This window comes from Ascaphus truei, chromosome 1, assembly GCF_040206685.1.
Source record: "Ascaphus truei isolate aAscTru1 chromosome 1, aAscTru1.hap1, whole genome shotgun sequence".
Classification (NCBI taxonomy): Eukaryota; Metazoa; Chordata; class Amphibia; order Anura; family Ascaphidae; genus Ascaphus; species Ascaphus truei.
In genome coordinates, this window is record NC_134483.1 from 547,775,417 (window position 1) to 547,794,427 (window position 19,011).

General features: G+C 43.6%; 1 protein-coding gene across 1 annotated transcript in view; it reads right to left on the reverse strand.

Annotated features, from left to right (window-relative positions):
• The window catches only part of LOC142465673 (vomeronasal type-2 receptor 26-like), a 117,626-nt gene that overhangs the window by 46,744 nt on the left and 51,871 nt on the right, over positions 1-19,011 (reverse strand). Inside the window, exon 3 of the mRNA XM_075569889.1 lies at positions 11,453-12,274. Within this exon, the coding sequence (XP_075426004.1) occupies positions 11,453-12,274 (822 nt within the window). The remainder of the gene's footprint in view (positions 1-11,452; positions 12,275-19,011) is intronic.

Sequence of the window (19,011 nt, forward strand, 5' to 3'; positions counted from 1 at the left end):
GGCGGGTAGTACACGATAGGACCGGCCATCATCCAGATGGCGTAAAGCCTCCCTGATGTAACCGTCTCTACCCTGCACCACCACCTCACTCCCCTTGTCCGCACTCTTAATGACCAAAGCATGATTATTTTTCAAAGATTTTAAAGCTAAACGTTTACTTTGAATCAAATTGTCATGATCTATACGTGAGAGGGAAAATCCCTTAGCTAGAAGACGAAGGTCCCTAACGACCACATTTTCAAACATAGTTAGAAATTGACCCTTTAACATGAGTGGGGTAGAAGATAGAGCTCTTTTTTAGGCCCGAATTCCATTCTGAGAAAGTAGGAATACTAATATCATCAGAAGTCTGTTCAGACAAAAGATCATTCATATCTTGCAGGGTACAGAAATCATTAAATGTATGTAGAGCAATAGATACCGGAGGAACAGAGTCAGCTAAGGGGACATCACTCTCGATAGCGAGTGGTGGCCCTCCATCCAAGTCCCCATCTCCGGTCGACCCAGAAACATTTGGAATAAAATTGTCAAAAAACTTTTTCAAGGATAATTTCCGAACAAACTTATTCACATCAATAGTGGTTTCAAACAAATTAAAGTTCATTGAAGGTGAACATTTTAGACCTTTATCTAGTAGTGATAACTCTATAGGGGAGAGAGCAGTTCCTGATATATTTATAACATTTGATACGTCATTCAAAACTTCTTCCTTTTGGAGGCGGACCTGTAGCCCCCTCCTCCTCCACCCCCCCCCCCCTCTTCCCTCTTCTGATTCTCTTGTGTCCTTTTGAAATAAAGGGAAATATTTTTGTTGTTGTCGCTGTTTCTGATGATTGACAGTTTGGTAAGAAAAAGTATCTTGGAACTGGTCCGGACCAGAACCAGACCTAGGTGGCTGGCCCCAAAAGGTACGACCACCCCTCCCCCGCCCTCTAGAGGGAGCTCCACGACCACGATGATCATCATTTTCAAATGTATTGTCAAAAGATATAGAATGAGAGGTAGAGGCAGTCTCTGCATCTGAAACATCAGATTCGCCACTCTGATAATCCATTCTTAGACTTTAAAATAGACTTATTGGAGGCGCATGCGCGATGGTGAGGGGAATAGCTGCCTAATCTAGTAGCTCCTACCCCCGCCAAAGCACTATTCAAAATAAGGCGAATCAAACTTACAGATCGCATCTACAATTAACTGCCTCCGACGTCGGAACACACAGCGATGGCCCCGCCATCCACAAAAAAGAAGAACACAGGGGATCTCCGGAGATATTTAAGCAGATCCACATCCAGAGACGGGAGGGCAGAAATGGCGCCCGGTTCAGTGCCAGGATCGGGTCGGAACGCGAGGAGGACCGGGAGGAGATGCCAGAACAGCGGCCCGTACGGCGCTGTGATTTCGACCGGCTATATAACGACATGAAGTCGTTATTTAGAGCCGAAATTCAAGAACTCCGGAAAGAGGTACAGGGCCTGGGAGAAAGAACTGGGGCCCTGGAGGACAAAATGATGGCGGTCTCCTCAACAATTAAAAAATCTGAAAAGCGTTCCTCCCACCTGCAAAACCAAATCACAGAATTGGCCGAGCGCCAGGAGGATGCCGAGAACCGGGACCGCCGGAGTAACATTCGTATCCGCGGCATACCTGAAGACATAACGGAGATTGAAGAATTCCTTCAAGATGGATGGCGAATCTGCTCCTTGACACCCCGGCTGCAGAACTAATGCTAGATAGGTGCCATAGGGCCCTAAGGAGCAAGCCGCTGGCGAATGCACAACCGAGGGATGTGATTGCCCGGTTGCATTACTACCGCACCAGGCAGGCAATTTTCACAAAAGCCCGTGGGGAAGAAGCCTGCAAATTTGAGGGTATCTCCATACAGCTCTTTCAGGATCTGTCCCCCCTGACCCTGGCCAGACGCCTGAAGTTACAACCCATCACCCGCCTCCTCAGAGACAGAGCTATCCGCTATCGGTGGACCTTTCCGTTTGGACTACTAGTCATCAAGAACGGAAGGGCCACCTCAATGAAAAATCTGGAGGAGGGGGATGAATTCCTGCGCAGACTGGGGGTGACGACCGGAGAAGCCAGGAGCCCCCGGAAAGAGGTAGAACCGGACAATGAGTGGCAACAGGCCGGCACATCCCGGCAGACCCGAGCCACCACCGAGTCGGAGAAGGAGTGAACAAAGCATGTTCTTCCCAAATAAAATGTACATTTTTCTGTTTTGGTTGCCTACAAGTTATGGCGTACAGTTTGGACTAACAGGACCGCTAGCATCTGGCAGTGCTGAGCAGCAGAATATGACTACAAATTGCCACAACACCACCTATCTAATGAGGGACATGCATAATCTATCCCACGGTTTCAGCCCACACCTGCAAAATAAGAGACTTATCTGCAATCCCGGTGACACTGGCTGCCCCGCAACCCGGAAGCGGCGCGTGGTACGCACCCAGGGAAGATGGAGGCATCGCGACTCGTGGCGGGATGAAAACTGCACGACCGGAAGAAGAAGAGCCCAGCGTGGGAAGACGTCCACCTCCGCCGACATCCGGCTGCTAAAGAGCACAGACCGGAAGGACGTCACCGGATTTGGCCGCGCGGCCATCTTGGTAGAGGCGCCCGATGGGGAAAAGAACATCTACGTCACGCGGAAGCGCTGGAACCGCAACAGGACCCGGAGAAACACCTATCCTGGGCAGAACGCAGGGGCATATGACCCACACATAGCCCGGACACAAAGTTAGTGAACACGAAAGGAGGTAGGGAGAGGGAGAGTACCCAAGAAAGACCGGAGAGGTCCTGGTAATATTACACAGAGGGCACCAGCTGCGAAAGCAGTCAAAAGGGGCGAAGGACCAACTAGTCACACGCACCAGAGATAGGGGCCAAGAGGGAAGAATCCCTACAATAGCAGGAATAAAGAGAAGGGAGTAGAATACCCCAAGGCTCATAAGGGTAAAAGGACGCACAGGGATTACACGGCGGGCAAGAGCAGAGAAATGGGAAGAGTTCCCCACATAGATAGGGTACACACAAAACAAATCTGCCCACGGTCCTGGAGATGCTGGACGATCACACTGGCTACAATGGTTTGCCATAAACAATGATTTAAAGCGGTGGGGGGGGGTGGTTGCCCTCTTGCCGTCGCCATGAGTCTCCTCATGGATACTTGGGGGTTAGACCCCAAGGGATCCATGAAAGACCCCGGTGGGCCGGTGAAAATGGGTCAAGCTCAACCTGACATGGTCAGAGGTGGGCCCACCCGAACCGGAACCCCACATGGGGCAGTTCAGGCGTCCAGGGGGACTTGGTCCCCTGAGGTCGCCGAAAGTTACCAAAGTTTATTTGTTGTCTCCCCCATGTTCCCAATGTGTGACCCCAATGTTTCTCCCCTGTACAGATGAGCAGTGTACAAAGCAGTTCACAGAATCACACTCTGAAGAAAATCGTGACCCAAATAGAAAAAGGTAACGCAGCATTTCATATTGAAAACATCAATGGGTAAGGATTTTACTATCTTATCACACAATATAAAAGGTTTTAATAGCCCCCTGAAAAGAAAACTAGCATTCACAGACTACCGATAACAGGACCCCGATATAATACTACTCCAAGAGACCCACTTCTCGAGGACCAGCTCCCCCAAGTTTCTGGATAACAGATATAGAACATGGCTTTCTGCATCAGCCAATGTAAATAAAAGAGGGGTAGCAACCTTATTACACAATCGCCTTGCATTTAACATAATTCTAACAAAAAAGGATAAAAATGGGTGCTTCCTAATAATAGTAGGTGAGGTGGGAGGACAACCCCTCACAATAGCCAATGTATACGCTCCCAACGAGGGAGCCGATACCTTCTTTACAAAATTCTTTACAACCCTACATAGAGTGGCACAAGGCGGGATAATACTGGGTGGTGATTTCAACCTTACATTAGACCCTAAGGCCGACAGGTGCACACCCAGGGTACCGAAGCACACACAAAGCAAAGCAAGTTGGAACCAGGGTCTCAGGACAAATAGGTTAGTAGATATCTGGCGGGAACAGCACCCGGGAGAGAAGGAGTACACGTTCTATTCGCACCCACACGACAGATACAGCAGGATAGACTACCTCTTTGTGTCCAACAGAATGGTTTCGCAGATCTCCCATATGGGCATCCATGATATTTCATGGTCAGATCACGCACCAATTGAGCTGCGGTGCACAGACTTCAGACTAGACAGACCAGGAGCGACATGGAAGCTTAATGAATTTCTGCTAAAAATCCCTGAAATTGAAACGGAAATAAGGGATAAAATCAGGGTCTATTTTGAGGAGAATGTCGGTTGTGTGACATCTCAATCCACCCTATGGGAGGCCCATAAGGCGACTCTTCGTGGAGAGCTCATAGGGATAGCAAGTAGGCGGAAAAAAGCAAGGGAAAATAAAATTAAGATTCTCCAATCCGAGTTATCAGCCCTTTCTGCCCTACACAAAATTAACAAAAAAGCGCAGACCCTACAGGCCTGGCGCGATACTAAAACAAAATTAAATTTATTGATGTCCTCCCGAGCGGAAAAGGAGTTGACCTGGTCTAGGCGACAATTCTATGAGAAAGCGAACAAGCCAGATACCCCACTTGCCAATAAACTCAAAAATAGTAACCGTAATTTCCATATTCAAGCCATTCGAACCAAGAACGGTGACCTTACTTCTGATCCCAAACAAATTGTAGAGGAATTTAAAAATTACTATGAGACCCTGTATGACGGGGCGAAGGTCTCCCATTGTGAGAGCACTCATAGGCAGCTGAAGACATTTCTAAATGAGGCAAAACTACCCAGCCTGAGCAGATTGGAAAGGGAAGCATTACAGAAGGACTTTTCAGGTGAGGAGATATCAGAGGTAATAAAAGCACTAAAGCCCTCCAAAGCCCCAGGCCCGGATGGTTTCTCTAATCTGTACTATAAAAAATTCAGAAAAACATTAGTACCTCACCTGGTCCGATTATTTAACTCATTTTTAGATGGTGCCCCTATTCCTAGCCAAATGCTCCAAGCGTCTATAACAGTGATCCCCAAACCAGGAAAGGACCCAGCAGATTGCAAAAGCTACCGGCCAATATCTCTCATTAATTCAGACACCAAAATTTTCTCCAAATTATTAGCGAACCGTCTGAATTCAGTCATGCAGAAGCTGGTCCACCCCGATCAAGTAGGGTTTATATGCGGAAGGCAAGCTACAGACAATACCAGACGGATAATAGACCTAATCGATTTGGCACATAGAAAACACATCCCATCTATGGCATTGAGTTTGGACGCTGAAAAGGCCTTCGACCGCATTGATTGGCCCTATCTTACAGAGACACTGCGAGTGTTTGGCATAGGGGGGAGAATGTTGGGCGCTATTCTGGCTCTCTACAGGGAACCGAAGGCGAAGGTCAGACACCAGGGTTTCCCGTCGGAAGATTTCCCAATAAAGAGCGGCACCAGACAGGGATGCCCCCTGTCCCCACTTATTTTTGCATTATGTATAGAACCCCTAGTGGCACACATCCGCAACTCCCCCGATATAACAGGTATACAGATTAATGATCAGTCACACAAAGTGGCCCTGTATGCAGATGACATTATATTAATGTTATCCAAACCCCTTACCTCCCTGCCAAATGTTTTCAGCTTGCTAGACGAATTTAATAAGATTTCGGGTTTCAAAATCAATCAGACAAAGTCAGAAGCCTTAAACATCAACCTGCCAAAGGTCACAGAAAAATTAATTGACCTGAATTTTAATTTCAAATGGCAAGCCTCCTCCATCAAATATTTAGGTATCTATATAATCAAAGAATACAAGGCCCTCTATAAAGCCAACTACCCCAGACTAATTAGGACTCTGAAGGAGGATCTACGGATCTGGTCAGGCCACACAATCTCATGGATCGGCAGGATCCAGTGCCTTAAGATGAATCTCCTCCCCCGAATCTTGTATCTGTTTCAGACCGATACAAGTGATCAGAGATGACATCCTCCGTTTACAGTCCTCTATGGTGAAATTCGTCTGGGGTAATAAAAAACCACGTATAAAAAATAGCATTCTCACTAGGCCAACAGTTAGAGGAGGTTTAGGGGTACCTTGCTTGATATCGTACTTCAAAGCGGCACAATTAACCCAAATTATTCAGTGGCACATGCATCCTAGCCTGCGAAGATGGGTGGAGTTAGAAGCGGCATGCTGTGACCCCGTAGAGATACAAGATCTAATTTGGCTACCCAAAAAGATATATCAGTCCTTGAGTGAGCCGCTGGCCGCAGTGCATTGCTCGTTGGCTACTTGGGAGAACACCAAACGCAAGTGTGCCCTGACAACCCAGCACACACTTATGACCCCGATTACGGGGAACCCTGATTTCGCTCCGGGTATGTTACGCAAGAACCTCGCGGTCTGGAAAGCAAAAGGCATTACTAGGCTACTACACCTGAAGGGAAACCAAGCTATCAAAACATTCGAACAAATCCGATCAGAAACAGAGATGCCCAATTCTGAATTTTTTAGATACCTCCAGGTGCGAGCATTTTATACAAAAATTCCCAAACGCCCCAAACGCACAAATTTTGAGCAGCTGTGTTCCAGAGGCACGGACACCACGGGACTCACTTCTTGGATATACAGAGAGGTGATCTGCCCTAGACAAGACGTTGACACTAAACTTAACTATAGAATCAAATGGGAAACGGACTTAGGGGAGACATTAGAAGACAAAGACTGGTCCACAATAGTACTGGCAGCAGCGAAAAGCTCTATATGCACCACCTTGAAGGAGAATGCATATAAAGTCCTAATGAGGTGGTATCTCACCCCAACACGATTAGCAAAGTTTGTCAAAGATTACCCCCCATTGTGCCCAAAACAATGTGGGGAACAGGCAGACTTGCTTCACATGCTGTGGGATTGCCCCAAAGTGGCTCCTTTATGTGAGGAAATCCAAGATTGGCTAACGAGTATTCTCGGACAGTCGGTCCCCCTGGACCCTTGGTTGTTCCTGCTGGGCAGGCGCACTCGGGGGTTAGGCAGACCGGCACAAAAACTGATTGCACATTTTGCAACAGCCATGCGGTGTGAACTCGCAGCTTTGTGGAAGCTCCCAGACTTACCCACAATTACAAAAATTCGGAATAGAATCTGGTATATTTGCCGGATGGAACAGTTGACAAGTCTGGTCAACGACACCGGCACAAATTTCCTTAAAATCTGGACCAAGTGGCTAAACCACTCGGATATTCCGGGGGTGAATGCCACCACCATCATGCCATAATATAACTAAATGCATTCTCCTATGAAGAGCCAGTACAGACAGCGCGTAAAAGGGGGACAGGTAGGGAAGACATTAATAGAACTTCCGCAGATACAAGCTGCTCCTCAGAGGGTAGGCCAGAGTTGAGATGGTGAACACACAGAAGACACTGAGCTCTCCCCCCCCCCTCCCCCACCCTCCTTTCTGTGTCTGTATGGTTTGTTAGGTACATGAGTTGGTTTACCCAGTATGTCTCTGTCGGAACGGAGGAAGTTGGAAAAGAGAAAAATTGGGTTTTGGTACATTAAAGAACGACAACGGGTTGGTAGACAATGTATGCAATGTACTGTAGCCTAATAATAAAAACCTTTTTGTGGAAAAAAAAAATAGACTTATTGGGAGTAGACTTGAACTGAATAAATGATTTATCTTTCTTATTTGATCTATCTTGAATGGAATTTATCCTCTGCCAATGGTAAACTTGGTTCTTTTCATAGTCATATCTGTCCCTATCATATTTACTTTATTTCTTAGACATGATACCACATTCCACATCTTTTACCGTTTTGGAGAGAATAAGATCAAATTCCTTGAAGCCCTTTAAACCTTTGAAACTATATAGATTTTTCTGCAATTCTGTGATTTGAATATCAAGCTGATCTTTCTCCTTCATTTTCTGTGTCACTGTTAACTCCATAAAGCGAAAGGAGCAGTCATTTAAGGCTGCCACCCATCTATTTTCAAAATCCACATCTGGAAAGCCAAAAGAGGGGGCCTTCTTCACCCTTAACCCTCTTGGGATCCTTTTACATTTAGCATAGTTCTCCAGGCTTATAATGTCCCACCACAAGCGGTTTTTATGTATCAATAACCTTTCCAATTTTTGAAAATGGATTTTGAGATCAGAGATATCAGTGGTATCCAAATCCACCATGTTGTCAAACACACGTAAAGCTTGTTTTTTTCTTTGCGTATCATCACAATTATTGAAGAAGTAAGTACTTGATTGAAAAATGTCAATTGGTGCAATCATTACTTGTGGGTAACACTTGATGTTACCTCTCTGTATTCAGTTATACAACATGATCATGGGATGGCAGCTGTCCGCCAATTCATTGAGATACCAGAAATTTCAATTTTTCAGTCGGCTTTTATTTTGGACGCCATTCATTTTGGACGCACAATTTCTTCACATTTAATAATAAGTTTTATTTGCAATTAATTGGCACAGCTATGGGCACAAGTTTTGCTCCTTCTTTTGCAAACTTATTTATGGGGTGGTGGGAAGCACTCTTTATATATTCAAGCACCAATTCTTTTCGTCACAATATTGTTTTTTATAAAAGGTTTGTGGATGACTTAATTATTATTTGGAGAGGGGATGTCACTACACTTCACGCTTTGTATCTTATCTTAATGACAATATTTACAACTTAAAATTTACACTAAATTTTCATTTTCATCACATTGAATTTCTGGATCTACAATTATTTGTGGATATAGACAAAAAAATCCAAATGGATGTATATAGGAAGTTAAACGCTAGAAATACATTTCTTAGGGCGGACAGCTGCCATCCATCTCATATCATAAAAGCTATACCCAAGGGACAGTTCCTCAGACTGAGAAGGAACTGTTCCACATTCAGTGGTTTCCTTTCTGAGTCTGAGGAACTTACGAAGAGGTTTTTGGAAAGGGGATACCCTAAATCCCATATAGCAATTGCTTTCAATAATGCAGTACAAACAGAGAGGGCATCATTGTTGCCCGCACATTCAATTGGGGATTCTTGCCTTTTCAATACTAATGAGACAATTGTTAATAAACAGGGTACACATGGATTGGTAAAGTCAAAAAATAAATGTCCTCTTTTTATTTCACAGTTTAATAAACAAAGTGGAAAGATTAACTCCATAATCTCAAAACATTGGAATGTCCTATCCATGGACCCTGTACTTAGAAAATATGTTGAACCTGTTCCTACTTTTGTATACCGTAGAGCGAGAACAATTGGATCTTATGTCTCACCAAGTGAACTTAATACTTCTGGGTCTACAAGACCTTTTATCACCAGGGGTTCCTTCAAATGTGGCTCTTGTAGTGTATGCAAACACATGAAGCCGGCAAAAAGTTTTCTACAGTATGCCTTGCCACAACCACATGGCGTGAATAAATTAAAGAATAAGGAATATAAGATCAACGGTTTTATAAATTGTAAAAGTCAATTTGTGGTTTATCTCATAACATGGGGTTGTGGCAAGAGGTATGTGGGGAGAACGACTAGGGCCCTTAAGGTCAGGATGTTAGAGCACTTGAGGCTCATAAGATTGAAAGACAGCAATCATCCTGTTTCTAAACATTTCACGGAATGTGGTCAGGGAGGAACAAGCAAATTTTCCTTCCTGGGAATTGAATCAGTTAATTGTAAATCTAGAGGAGGTGATCATGTCAACCTTCTGAACCGTAGGGAGGCGTATTGGATTTTTATTCTCCAAACACGCTTCCCTATGGGTCTGAATATTGACTGGCAGTTAACCCATTTCTTGTAATGTTTGACAATTTTTAAACAATCGATTGTACTTTAGGTCAATCACGGTCAGCTGATAAGATTTCAGCTAATAAGGTTTGATCAAATTTAGCCCTTTGAGGCTTATAAGTTTTATAAATAAAACCTTATAATTAAAATCTTATAAAGTTTATTATAAACTCGGTTCTTTGATGTATTGTGTTGATAATACTCTATACAATGTGCTTTATATATGATATTTGTTGTATTTCCCTGGTTCCTAGGATTTAAATTTACAATCTGTGTTATGCAGTATTTATGTTTTAACATGTATGTTTTTAAGTTATTTGGTTGTCACATATTATTTTCCAAATTATGTTTATATGCTTTCTATATTCTTATTCTTCCCTTATGTGTCAGTATAAGTTGTAATTTAATATGTTTTTTTCAATTTTTCTTATGCTTTTTCCCGTTTCTATTATTTGTATTCCTTAGCATTTGTATTTTAGCTTTGTTTATGTTTATTCCGTCGCAATGCGCATGCCCAGTGAGTAGCACTGTATATATGTCTTGTAGGGATGTTAATATTAGTGGGGCAGTGATTTCCTATGACTTGCCCTTATCCAAGATGGCCACACTGTCTGTGGGACTTCCTTTTGCCCTTAGATCGGCACTGAGTCGCTCTGCGCATGCGTGATGACGCGCGTAGCGTCATCAGGTTCCGATTTTTGGCGCGAAACAGCCCACAGGTAAGAGGGTATATAATGGATTTTTATTACATTGTGTTTTATCCTTGAAAAAGAACGCTGTGACGTTCGAAATGCATTGGATGGGTCTTTTGTCACATTAAAGTGCCCTTTTAATTATTTTCTGTTTTGGGTCCTTCCTGCTCCGTTTGTGCTGGTGCACTTTTGGTCTCCTTTTTCCTGTATTGCATATTTGTAGCTGCACAGCCTGGCTGCCTACCTACTACCAGGATGTGAGTATTGCTTATTTTCAGGGGAACCTGCCGATGAGAGTGGGCTTGTACCATCTACCACCTGTCTTCAGGAGGATAGTACCCATACTATTTCACAATAAGTACTATGTTAATTATTAGTACCCTGGTTTAGTGGTTTGGCTTATTTTTGTTCAATACACCTGCATTTGAGCGCTTCAGCTATTTTCTACATTGTCCTGGACTAACCCTGCTCTCTGGATATTGGCACACAGACACGACCATTCTTACGCTTACACCAACAGACGTTGCAAGTATCATTAACGACTCTTTCAACAGGCCCAGCAACGCTATACCACACTCCGGGCTTGCTCACACTGCTGTGGGTGTGTGGTGAAATACCGTTCCCACCTCAGTACTGGGGTCCTGCCAGGTCTGCGGGCATACAGGCGTGACAGGACCTCATTTCTATTGTCTCAGTTTGTCTTAGCATACACGTAACTCTTTCACAATGTTATTGTAATCCCTCCCACATTGTACTGCTCTGCGGAATATGTTAGCTACATAAAAATAACATATGATAATAGTAATACAAATAATGGGGCAGGTTACATCAATATGTTTAATGTCTAATGTCCTATAGTCCGTGGTCATAGCAATAAACAGTGAAGCTCATGTTATTTTTCCATATGTGTTATTCCACATATTCTCTGCATTATATTTACCTGATATCTATAATTATAGCTTTTTATGTTCCTTTCAGGAGTTTGTCTACTAAGAGACAAATGCATACTGTTCAGAGCATGAGCCATGGCATATACTGCAAAGTACATTTGGGTTGTTCCTCCAGCAGACCATACATCAAGAAGACCTGCAATACTTTGCTTCTTAGTGCAGTTGTGAAGAAAGATATTGTAAAACCTTGTATACAACTTATTCTTTCCTGGATTATCTGACAAACAGAATAAGGATAACATCCAAATATCTTCAAGTAACATGTCTTCTGGGTGCTCTGAAGGATGGATATTCTTTAGGAATGTCTGCATTTTTGGAACACTTAATTCAAGAACTTCAAAAGCCAAACTCCCATTAAATGCTTTACTGCAAATATCTAGGTAGAACTTGTTAAAGGCCCATGTAGGAGGAAGAATTAAAGTCTTGTCACTGAGAACATCATCTAATTTTTGTAACACAATAGTAAAAGCCATCGAAACTGTCCCACAAAGTATAATAACTCGGGCAGAGGAGTTATGAATAATCTCACTGTTTCTTCTTTTAATTTCTTCTTGACTTGTATCTGTATTACGATTTATCTTAATTTTGAAAGCAACACAAATTCCAAGACTGGTGAGATATTTTGTCAAAACTTGACTTTCAGTCTCTCCCGTGTCATCATTTGTTGTAATAATTCCAACCCAGGTCCATCCAAAGTATTTCAGCAACTTTGACATAGCGGAAAAATGAACATGGTCATTTGGAAGTGTCCGGAAAAAGTGTGGATACACAACTCTGTTACTTAGTACAGGATCTGTGGCACCATAGCTTATCTGCAAAGATAGACAGAAATATTAAGCACTGACACAAAATGTCACAATGCTAAGTGAAACAAAGTGCAAAATGTTAAATCCCCCAAAGGCACTACACAGTGTGATACACTGTATTTCCTACATGACATTTTTCACTCTTAGTCAATGGAATAACATCACTAATACAGGAAAGGTTTCCCAGACTTTTCAGAACTGTTGCAAACGAACAGACCAAAAATGATTGTGAAACATGTTAACAAGGCATCTTTTTCATAAAACATCTTTAAAGGTTCTTCATGCCATTGTGTCATTAGTTATAACAAATAATTCCAGTGGTAAGTCCTGTGCTTGCACATACTGTAGTACAATGGTACAACCACAGATTTTTTTGCCAGCCACAAAAACATTACAGTTAGGTGTTCATTTGCTACTATATATTATCACACTGTTATTCTGTGTTCATTTGCTACTACATATTATCACACTGCTATTCTGTGTTCATTTGCTACTACATATTATCACACTGTTATTCTGTGTTCATTTGCTACTACATATTATCACACTGCTATTCTGTGTTCTTTTGTTACTACATATTATCACACTGCTATTCTGTGTTCTTTTGCTACTACATATTATCACACTGCTATTCTGTGTTCTTTTGCAACTACATATTATCACACTGTTATTCTGTGTTCATTTGCTTCTACATATTATCACACTGCTATTCTGTGTTCTTTTGCTACTACATATTATCACACTGCTATTCTGTGTTCTTTTGCTACTACATATTATCACACTGCTATTCTGTGTTCTTTTGCTACTTTATATTATGACACTGCTATTCTGTGTTCGTTTGCTACTACATATTATCACACTTCTATTCTGTGTTCTTTTGCTACTACATATTATCACACTGCTATTCTGTGTTCGTTTGCTACTACATATTATCACACTGCTATTCTGTGTTCTTTTGCTACTTTATATTATGACACTGCTATTCTGTGTTCTTTTGCTACTACATATTATCACACTGCTATTCTGTGTTCTTTTGCTACTACATATTATGACACTGCTATTCTGTGTTCGTTTGCTACTACAGTAGCGACAAAGTTTATTCGAGCAAATGCCGCTCGGCAGGATGCGTGGCGGCAGCGTGGAGAAGCGTTGGGAAGCGGCTCGTTCGCGTGACGTCGGTGACGTCACAGTCAAGCGAGCGCCCGGCTTCCCCGGCTTCCCCGGCTTCCCCGGCTTCCCCGACTCCCCTGAAGGTTTGAAGTGAGGTAAGCGGGGGAGCGGGGAAGCAGAGGGGCACAGCAGGCGCAGCTAGAGGGTCGGGAAGATGTTTAAATTGCGCGCGGATTGGAGGGGGGGGGAACGGAGGGGACGCGGCTGGATGCGGCTGATGTGCTGACTTTCCTCAGCACCAGCCGGAGTAAATCCCAGTGAACCGGCGGCATTTGCTGCAATAAACTTTGTCGGTGCTGTACATATTATCACACTTCTATTCTGTGTTCTTTTGCTACTACATATTATCACACTGCTATTCTGTGTTCGTTTGCTACTACATATTATCACACTGCTATTCTGTGTTCTTTTGTTACTACATATTATCACACTGCTATTCTGTGTTCTTTTGCTACTACATATTATCACACTGCTATTCTGTGTTCTTTTGCAACTACATATTATCACACTGTTATTCTGTGTTCATTTGCTACTACATATTATCACACTGCTATTCTGTGTTCTTTTGCTACTACATATTATCACACTGCTATTCTGTGTTCTTTTGCTACTACATATTATCACACTGCTATTCTGTGTTCTTTTGCTACTTTATATTATGACACTGCTATTCTGTGTTCGTTTGCTACTACATATTATCACACTTCTATTCTGTGTTCTTTTGCTACTACATATTATCACACTGCTATTCTGTGTTCGTTTGCTACTACATATTATCACACTGCTATTCTGTGTTCTTTTGCTACTTTATATTATGACACTGCTATTCTGTGTTCGTTTGCTACTACATATTATCACACTGCTATTCTGTGTTCTTTTGCTACTACATATTATCACACTGCTATTCTGTGTTCTTTTGCTACTACATATTATGACACTGCTATTCTGTGTTCGTTTGCTACTACAGTAGCGACAAAGTTTATTCGAGCAAATGCCGCTCAGCAGGATGCGTGGCGGCAGCGTGGAGAAGCGTTGGGAAGCGGCTCGTTCGCGTGACGTCGGTGACGTCACAGTCAAGCGAGCGCCCGGCTTCCCCGGCTTCCCCGGCTTCCCCGGCTTCCCCGGCTTCCCCGACTCCCCTGAAGGTTTGAAGTGAGGTAAGCGGGGGAGCGGGGAAGCAGAGGGGCACAGCAGGCGCAGCTAGAGGGTCGGGAAGATGTTTAAATTGCGCGCGGATTGGAGGGGGGGGGAACGGAGGGGACGCGGCTGGATGCGGCTGATGTGCTGACTTTCCTCAGCACCAGCCGGAGTAAATCCCAGTGAACCGGCGGCATTTGCTGCAATAAACTTTGTCGGTGCTGTACATATTATCACACTTCTATTCTGTGTTCTTTTGCTACTACATATTATCACACTGCTATTCTGTGTTCGTTTGCTACTACATATTATCACACTGCTATTCTATGTTCTTTTGCTACTACATATTATCACACTACTATTCTGTGATCTTTTGCTACAATTCCCAACATGGTTCAGGGGCACCCAGCTAGGCATAACACCTTTATTATTGGCCTGGGTACCCACTCACCATTACATTACTACATATTATCACAATTCTATTCTGTGTTAATTTGCTACTAAATATTATCACACTGCTATTCTGTGTTCTTTTGTTACTACATACAGCGGCAGCGGGCATTATTAAAACAAACAGCAAAAAAAGAGAAGTAAATCTCCATATGGGTGCTTCCAAAACCCAAAACGATGGCAGCAATATAGCTGATGATCAAGATATATAAATGACCATAACCCCCAAATATTATGTATATGAGGAAATCATAGCTCTCAATAAAGCCTAATAAAATAGACCTAATATTATAAATGGGGAACAACTTAAACCCAGGGATACGGAAGTAAGCCCACATACACTGGCGACACACTTTATTCGAGCTCGGCTAGTCCCAGGACTTCGGGTATACCCGGGTGTATTGAGGTTTGTGACTGTTTTCTGCCCGAGTGCATTGGGTTATTTTCCAGGCAGGGATTGAAGCATTTTATTCCCGCTGGCTGCAATACTGCACAGTATATATATTTATACTGCATTACAATTCATGAATTTATGCCATCTGGTAGACACGCGAAGCATTGCAGCCTATTAAATCCTAATCATTATCATTTAACAGATCAGCCGCCTGTCAGCCAGGCATGAACCCAGGCTGGGAAGGCAAACGCAACGGGGCTTGTTAGAGGTGAGGAGCGGCGCATTCCAGGTATCTGCCAGGTACATACTGGGTATTTGCTCGAATAAAGTGTGTCGGTGCAGTATACTGCTGCGGCAGCTTTTATTCTAACAAATCACCGGTTTTTACCTGGCATGTTCCTGGAATGTGACGCTGTTCACCTGGCGCGTGCCGCGTTCATCTTGCGTTCCCAGCCATGGGTCATGCCCGGCTGATGCGTTTATTGATAATGGTTCGGATTTTAATAGGCTGCAATGCTTCGCGTGTCCGCCAGATGGCAGATATTCATGAATTGTAATGCGCCGAATCAGTAATGTGTCGGCTTGCAGGTGTTTCGTTTAAAAAAGATACTGTACCACAGTGTGCTATTGTAACTTGGCCTTGGCCTTGAGACTGAAGCAAGAGGTTGCAAAAATGTATCAATTTAGGCTTTTCATATTAAAGAAAGACAAAGATCAGTTTCAGTTACAGTATTCTCCAGAGACCCACCCGCCATGAGTGATCAAGTGCAGCCCGCTTTCCAAAAACCTGACAGAAGTTACGCGTATTTGATATGTGCCGCGATTAATGCAACAGATGATAAGATGGCAACAGTTGCTCAAATTTATCAGTATTTTATCGAAAACTATGACTTTTACAAATTTTCACCAACTCCTCATACGTGCAATAAGAAAAAGTGGAAGCGTGCAATAAGAAAAAGAATATGTAGCGATCCATGTTTTTATCGTATTGAGCCCCAATTTGTTGGAGGGTATTAGTGTGTATCACCGGATTTTTCCCGTATCTATGATCATGGAGGCGGCAAAAGGCGAAGGGTCGTGTTATAACCAACTAAGAAGCGACAGTCGCTGCCAAGCAATGCACCAGCACCAGCACCGGCTTCCAATGATGGTCCCACCGTCAGTGACAACCCTGAGCCTGAGTCGAATTTCTCGTGCAGTTTTGATGAAGCTTGCATGTACCTAAGCAATTTCTAGCCTCACCAGCTGACTACAGGTGGACTAGTCCCCCAGCAAACTATCGACGTGGATGATCAAGAAGGCTGGACTGGCAGTGGACCGGCGCCGGCACCAGCTGAATGGGGAATTCTATGGTGAGTACTGTATTGTTGCCGTATTATTTTGGTGGGGCTGGCTGGGTACTTCTTTAGGGGGCTCACCATTACTGTACATTAAAACTTTTCTTTTTGTTTTTCCTCAGAAAAGAAAATGGCTAATGGGGGGATTTCGATGGCTAATATTGTACTGTATGCTGATGTTTTCCGGCCGTTCAGTATAGTGTGTAATAAACCCGAATAAATAAAACTATGAATTGATTCTACATGTTCAGTATCGTTTCATTATGTGTCTTCTACAGTATACTGTACAGTGGTATACAGTGCCTAACATCTATGGGCAAAATGAATTTTATTTCTAGGTGCCCTAGAACAGAAGTTCCCACGCCAATTGGCCGTGAACTTGACCGAGGCCCTAAGTAGTTCCCACGCCAATTGCGCGAATATAATTTAAAATAATCCATTCTGTGGGTCTGAGCGGGTTGAAATTTGCCTGGTCCTCATGCGGAAGGACCCTTGCCATAGTGGCAAAATATCAGCCTTCCACGACCCCCGTAACCGGAGATACCAAAAGACAGTTTAAAAGCACATTACCAAAGTGGCTTTTTTTCTGCCATGCAAGTCAATGACAGAAACCTGAACTTTAACATTACCCTGACTCCGTTCTGTTGCCACGAGAGGGTCGCAATTTGCCATGCAATCCTGCCGCAACTAGGACTACATGGTGACCGAATCTGTGACCTCTAAATTGAACAGAACCGGAGTTGTGGGTTCCAGGTTTCTGCTTATTCTGACAAAGCTGGTTCAAAGCTTTCTCCGCCATTACGCTCAATGGTAGGACCCTCCTCGCCGGCGTGACCCTTTCTCGCCGCCATTACTGCTCGGACCCTGTTGGGGTGAAGTTAAGGGGTTCCTAACATCTAGGGGCAAAATTAATTTTATCTCTAGGTGCCCTAGAACAGAAGTCCCCACCCCAATTGACCTAGTTCCCACGCCAATTGCCCTAGTTCCCACGCCAATTGTGCGATCAGGCTGTAAAAAAACAGTGCAGCAAGCCTCGACATTCTAGAAACACTGTATTTTGTTATACAGTACTATCAAAGGAGCAAATGGAAACAATGTACAGTACAGTAAGACAAATCAACATGTTCTTTTATTGGTGCAGTCAGTTCAAAAACATTTATTTACAAATATAATGTTGAAGTATTTTAAGTAACATCTCCTTTATTAAAGAAACACAGTACTGTATACAGTACAGTACAGTGGGATGGTGCACAACACTGTCAGTCAGACCTGCACTAGTTCAGTCCTAGAGGGCAGCAAACAGGGCAGGTTTTCAGGGCAACCTTGAAAACCGTGCCTGTTTGCGGCCCTCGGGGACTGGAGTTGTGCATGTCCTGTGTCAAAAAAACACACAACAACATCTCCTTTTTTAAGTACAGGGGGTACTGTAGGGCAAAACATGTACAGTACAATACAGTTCAGCACAACAGTATGGTCTCACTGAAAGTCCTCCACATTCTCCATCCATGGCCGATTCCTTGCATGGCGCAAAACGCCATTAATGCAGTCTCTAACGCCTTTTATTACAGGATCTGTAACCGGATAAAAGCGCCGCATTTCTTCCACAATGTTTTTCCTTAAATTGACAGGAAGCGCCTTTTTTACGCGATTCCCATCGTAGTTCACTTTGAACACCCACTCGCAGTACAACGAGTAGGGAACATGGTGCTTAAAAATGATCAAGGCATACTTGTGGGGTACACCAGCACTCTTCACCCTATAATTCTCCCTAAGCTTCGGTGGCAGATCGCACAGGGTGATGTCAGGCACCGTTTAGATGCTAGCGGGTGTAGGTCTTTTGGGAATGGGTGTGCTTGAGGCGACGGGCGATGGTAGGTTGTCTGGGAGGAAGCTTTCCTCCGGTCGTGGTCACCGTGTTGTCTCCTGGCGTGGTCTTGACGGGGTTGTCATGTCCTCCTCAACGGCATACATGTACACTACAGCTTCTGGTGGAGGGGGTGCGCTTGGTGATGGAAGGGGGTCGAAGGTCCCATTCATCACATCCATGTCATCCCCCTGCTCCGGCGTTGGGGAAACAGGGGCATTAGCACTGAGCAAATAATGTATGCCCGCAATGTCAGCCTCTATCTTCTCCATCCGTCGATCCATCCGATGTTCCATTTGTAGCATCCGTTGCTCCACATTTAGCATTGTCTCCAGAAGCAGATCTATCTTTGCCAGCACAATAGAATTCCCGAGGAGATTCACACTTATCC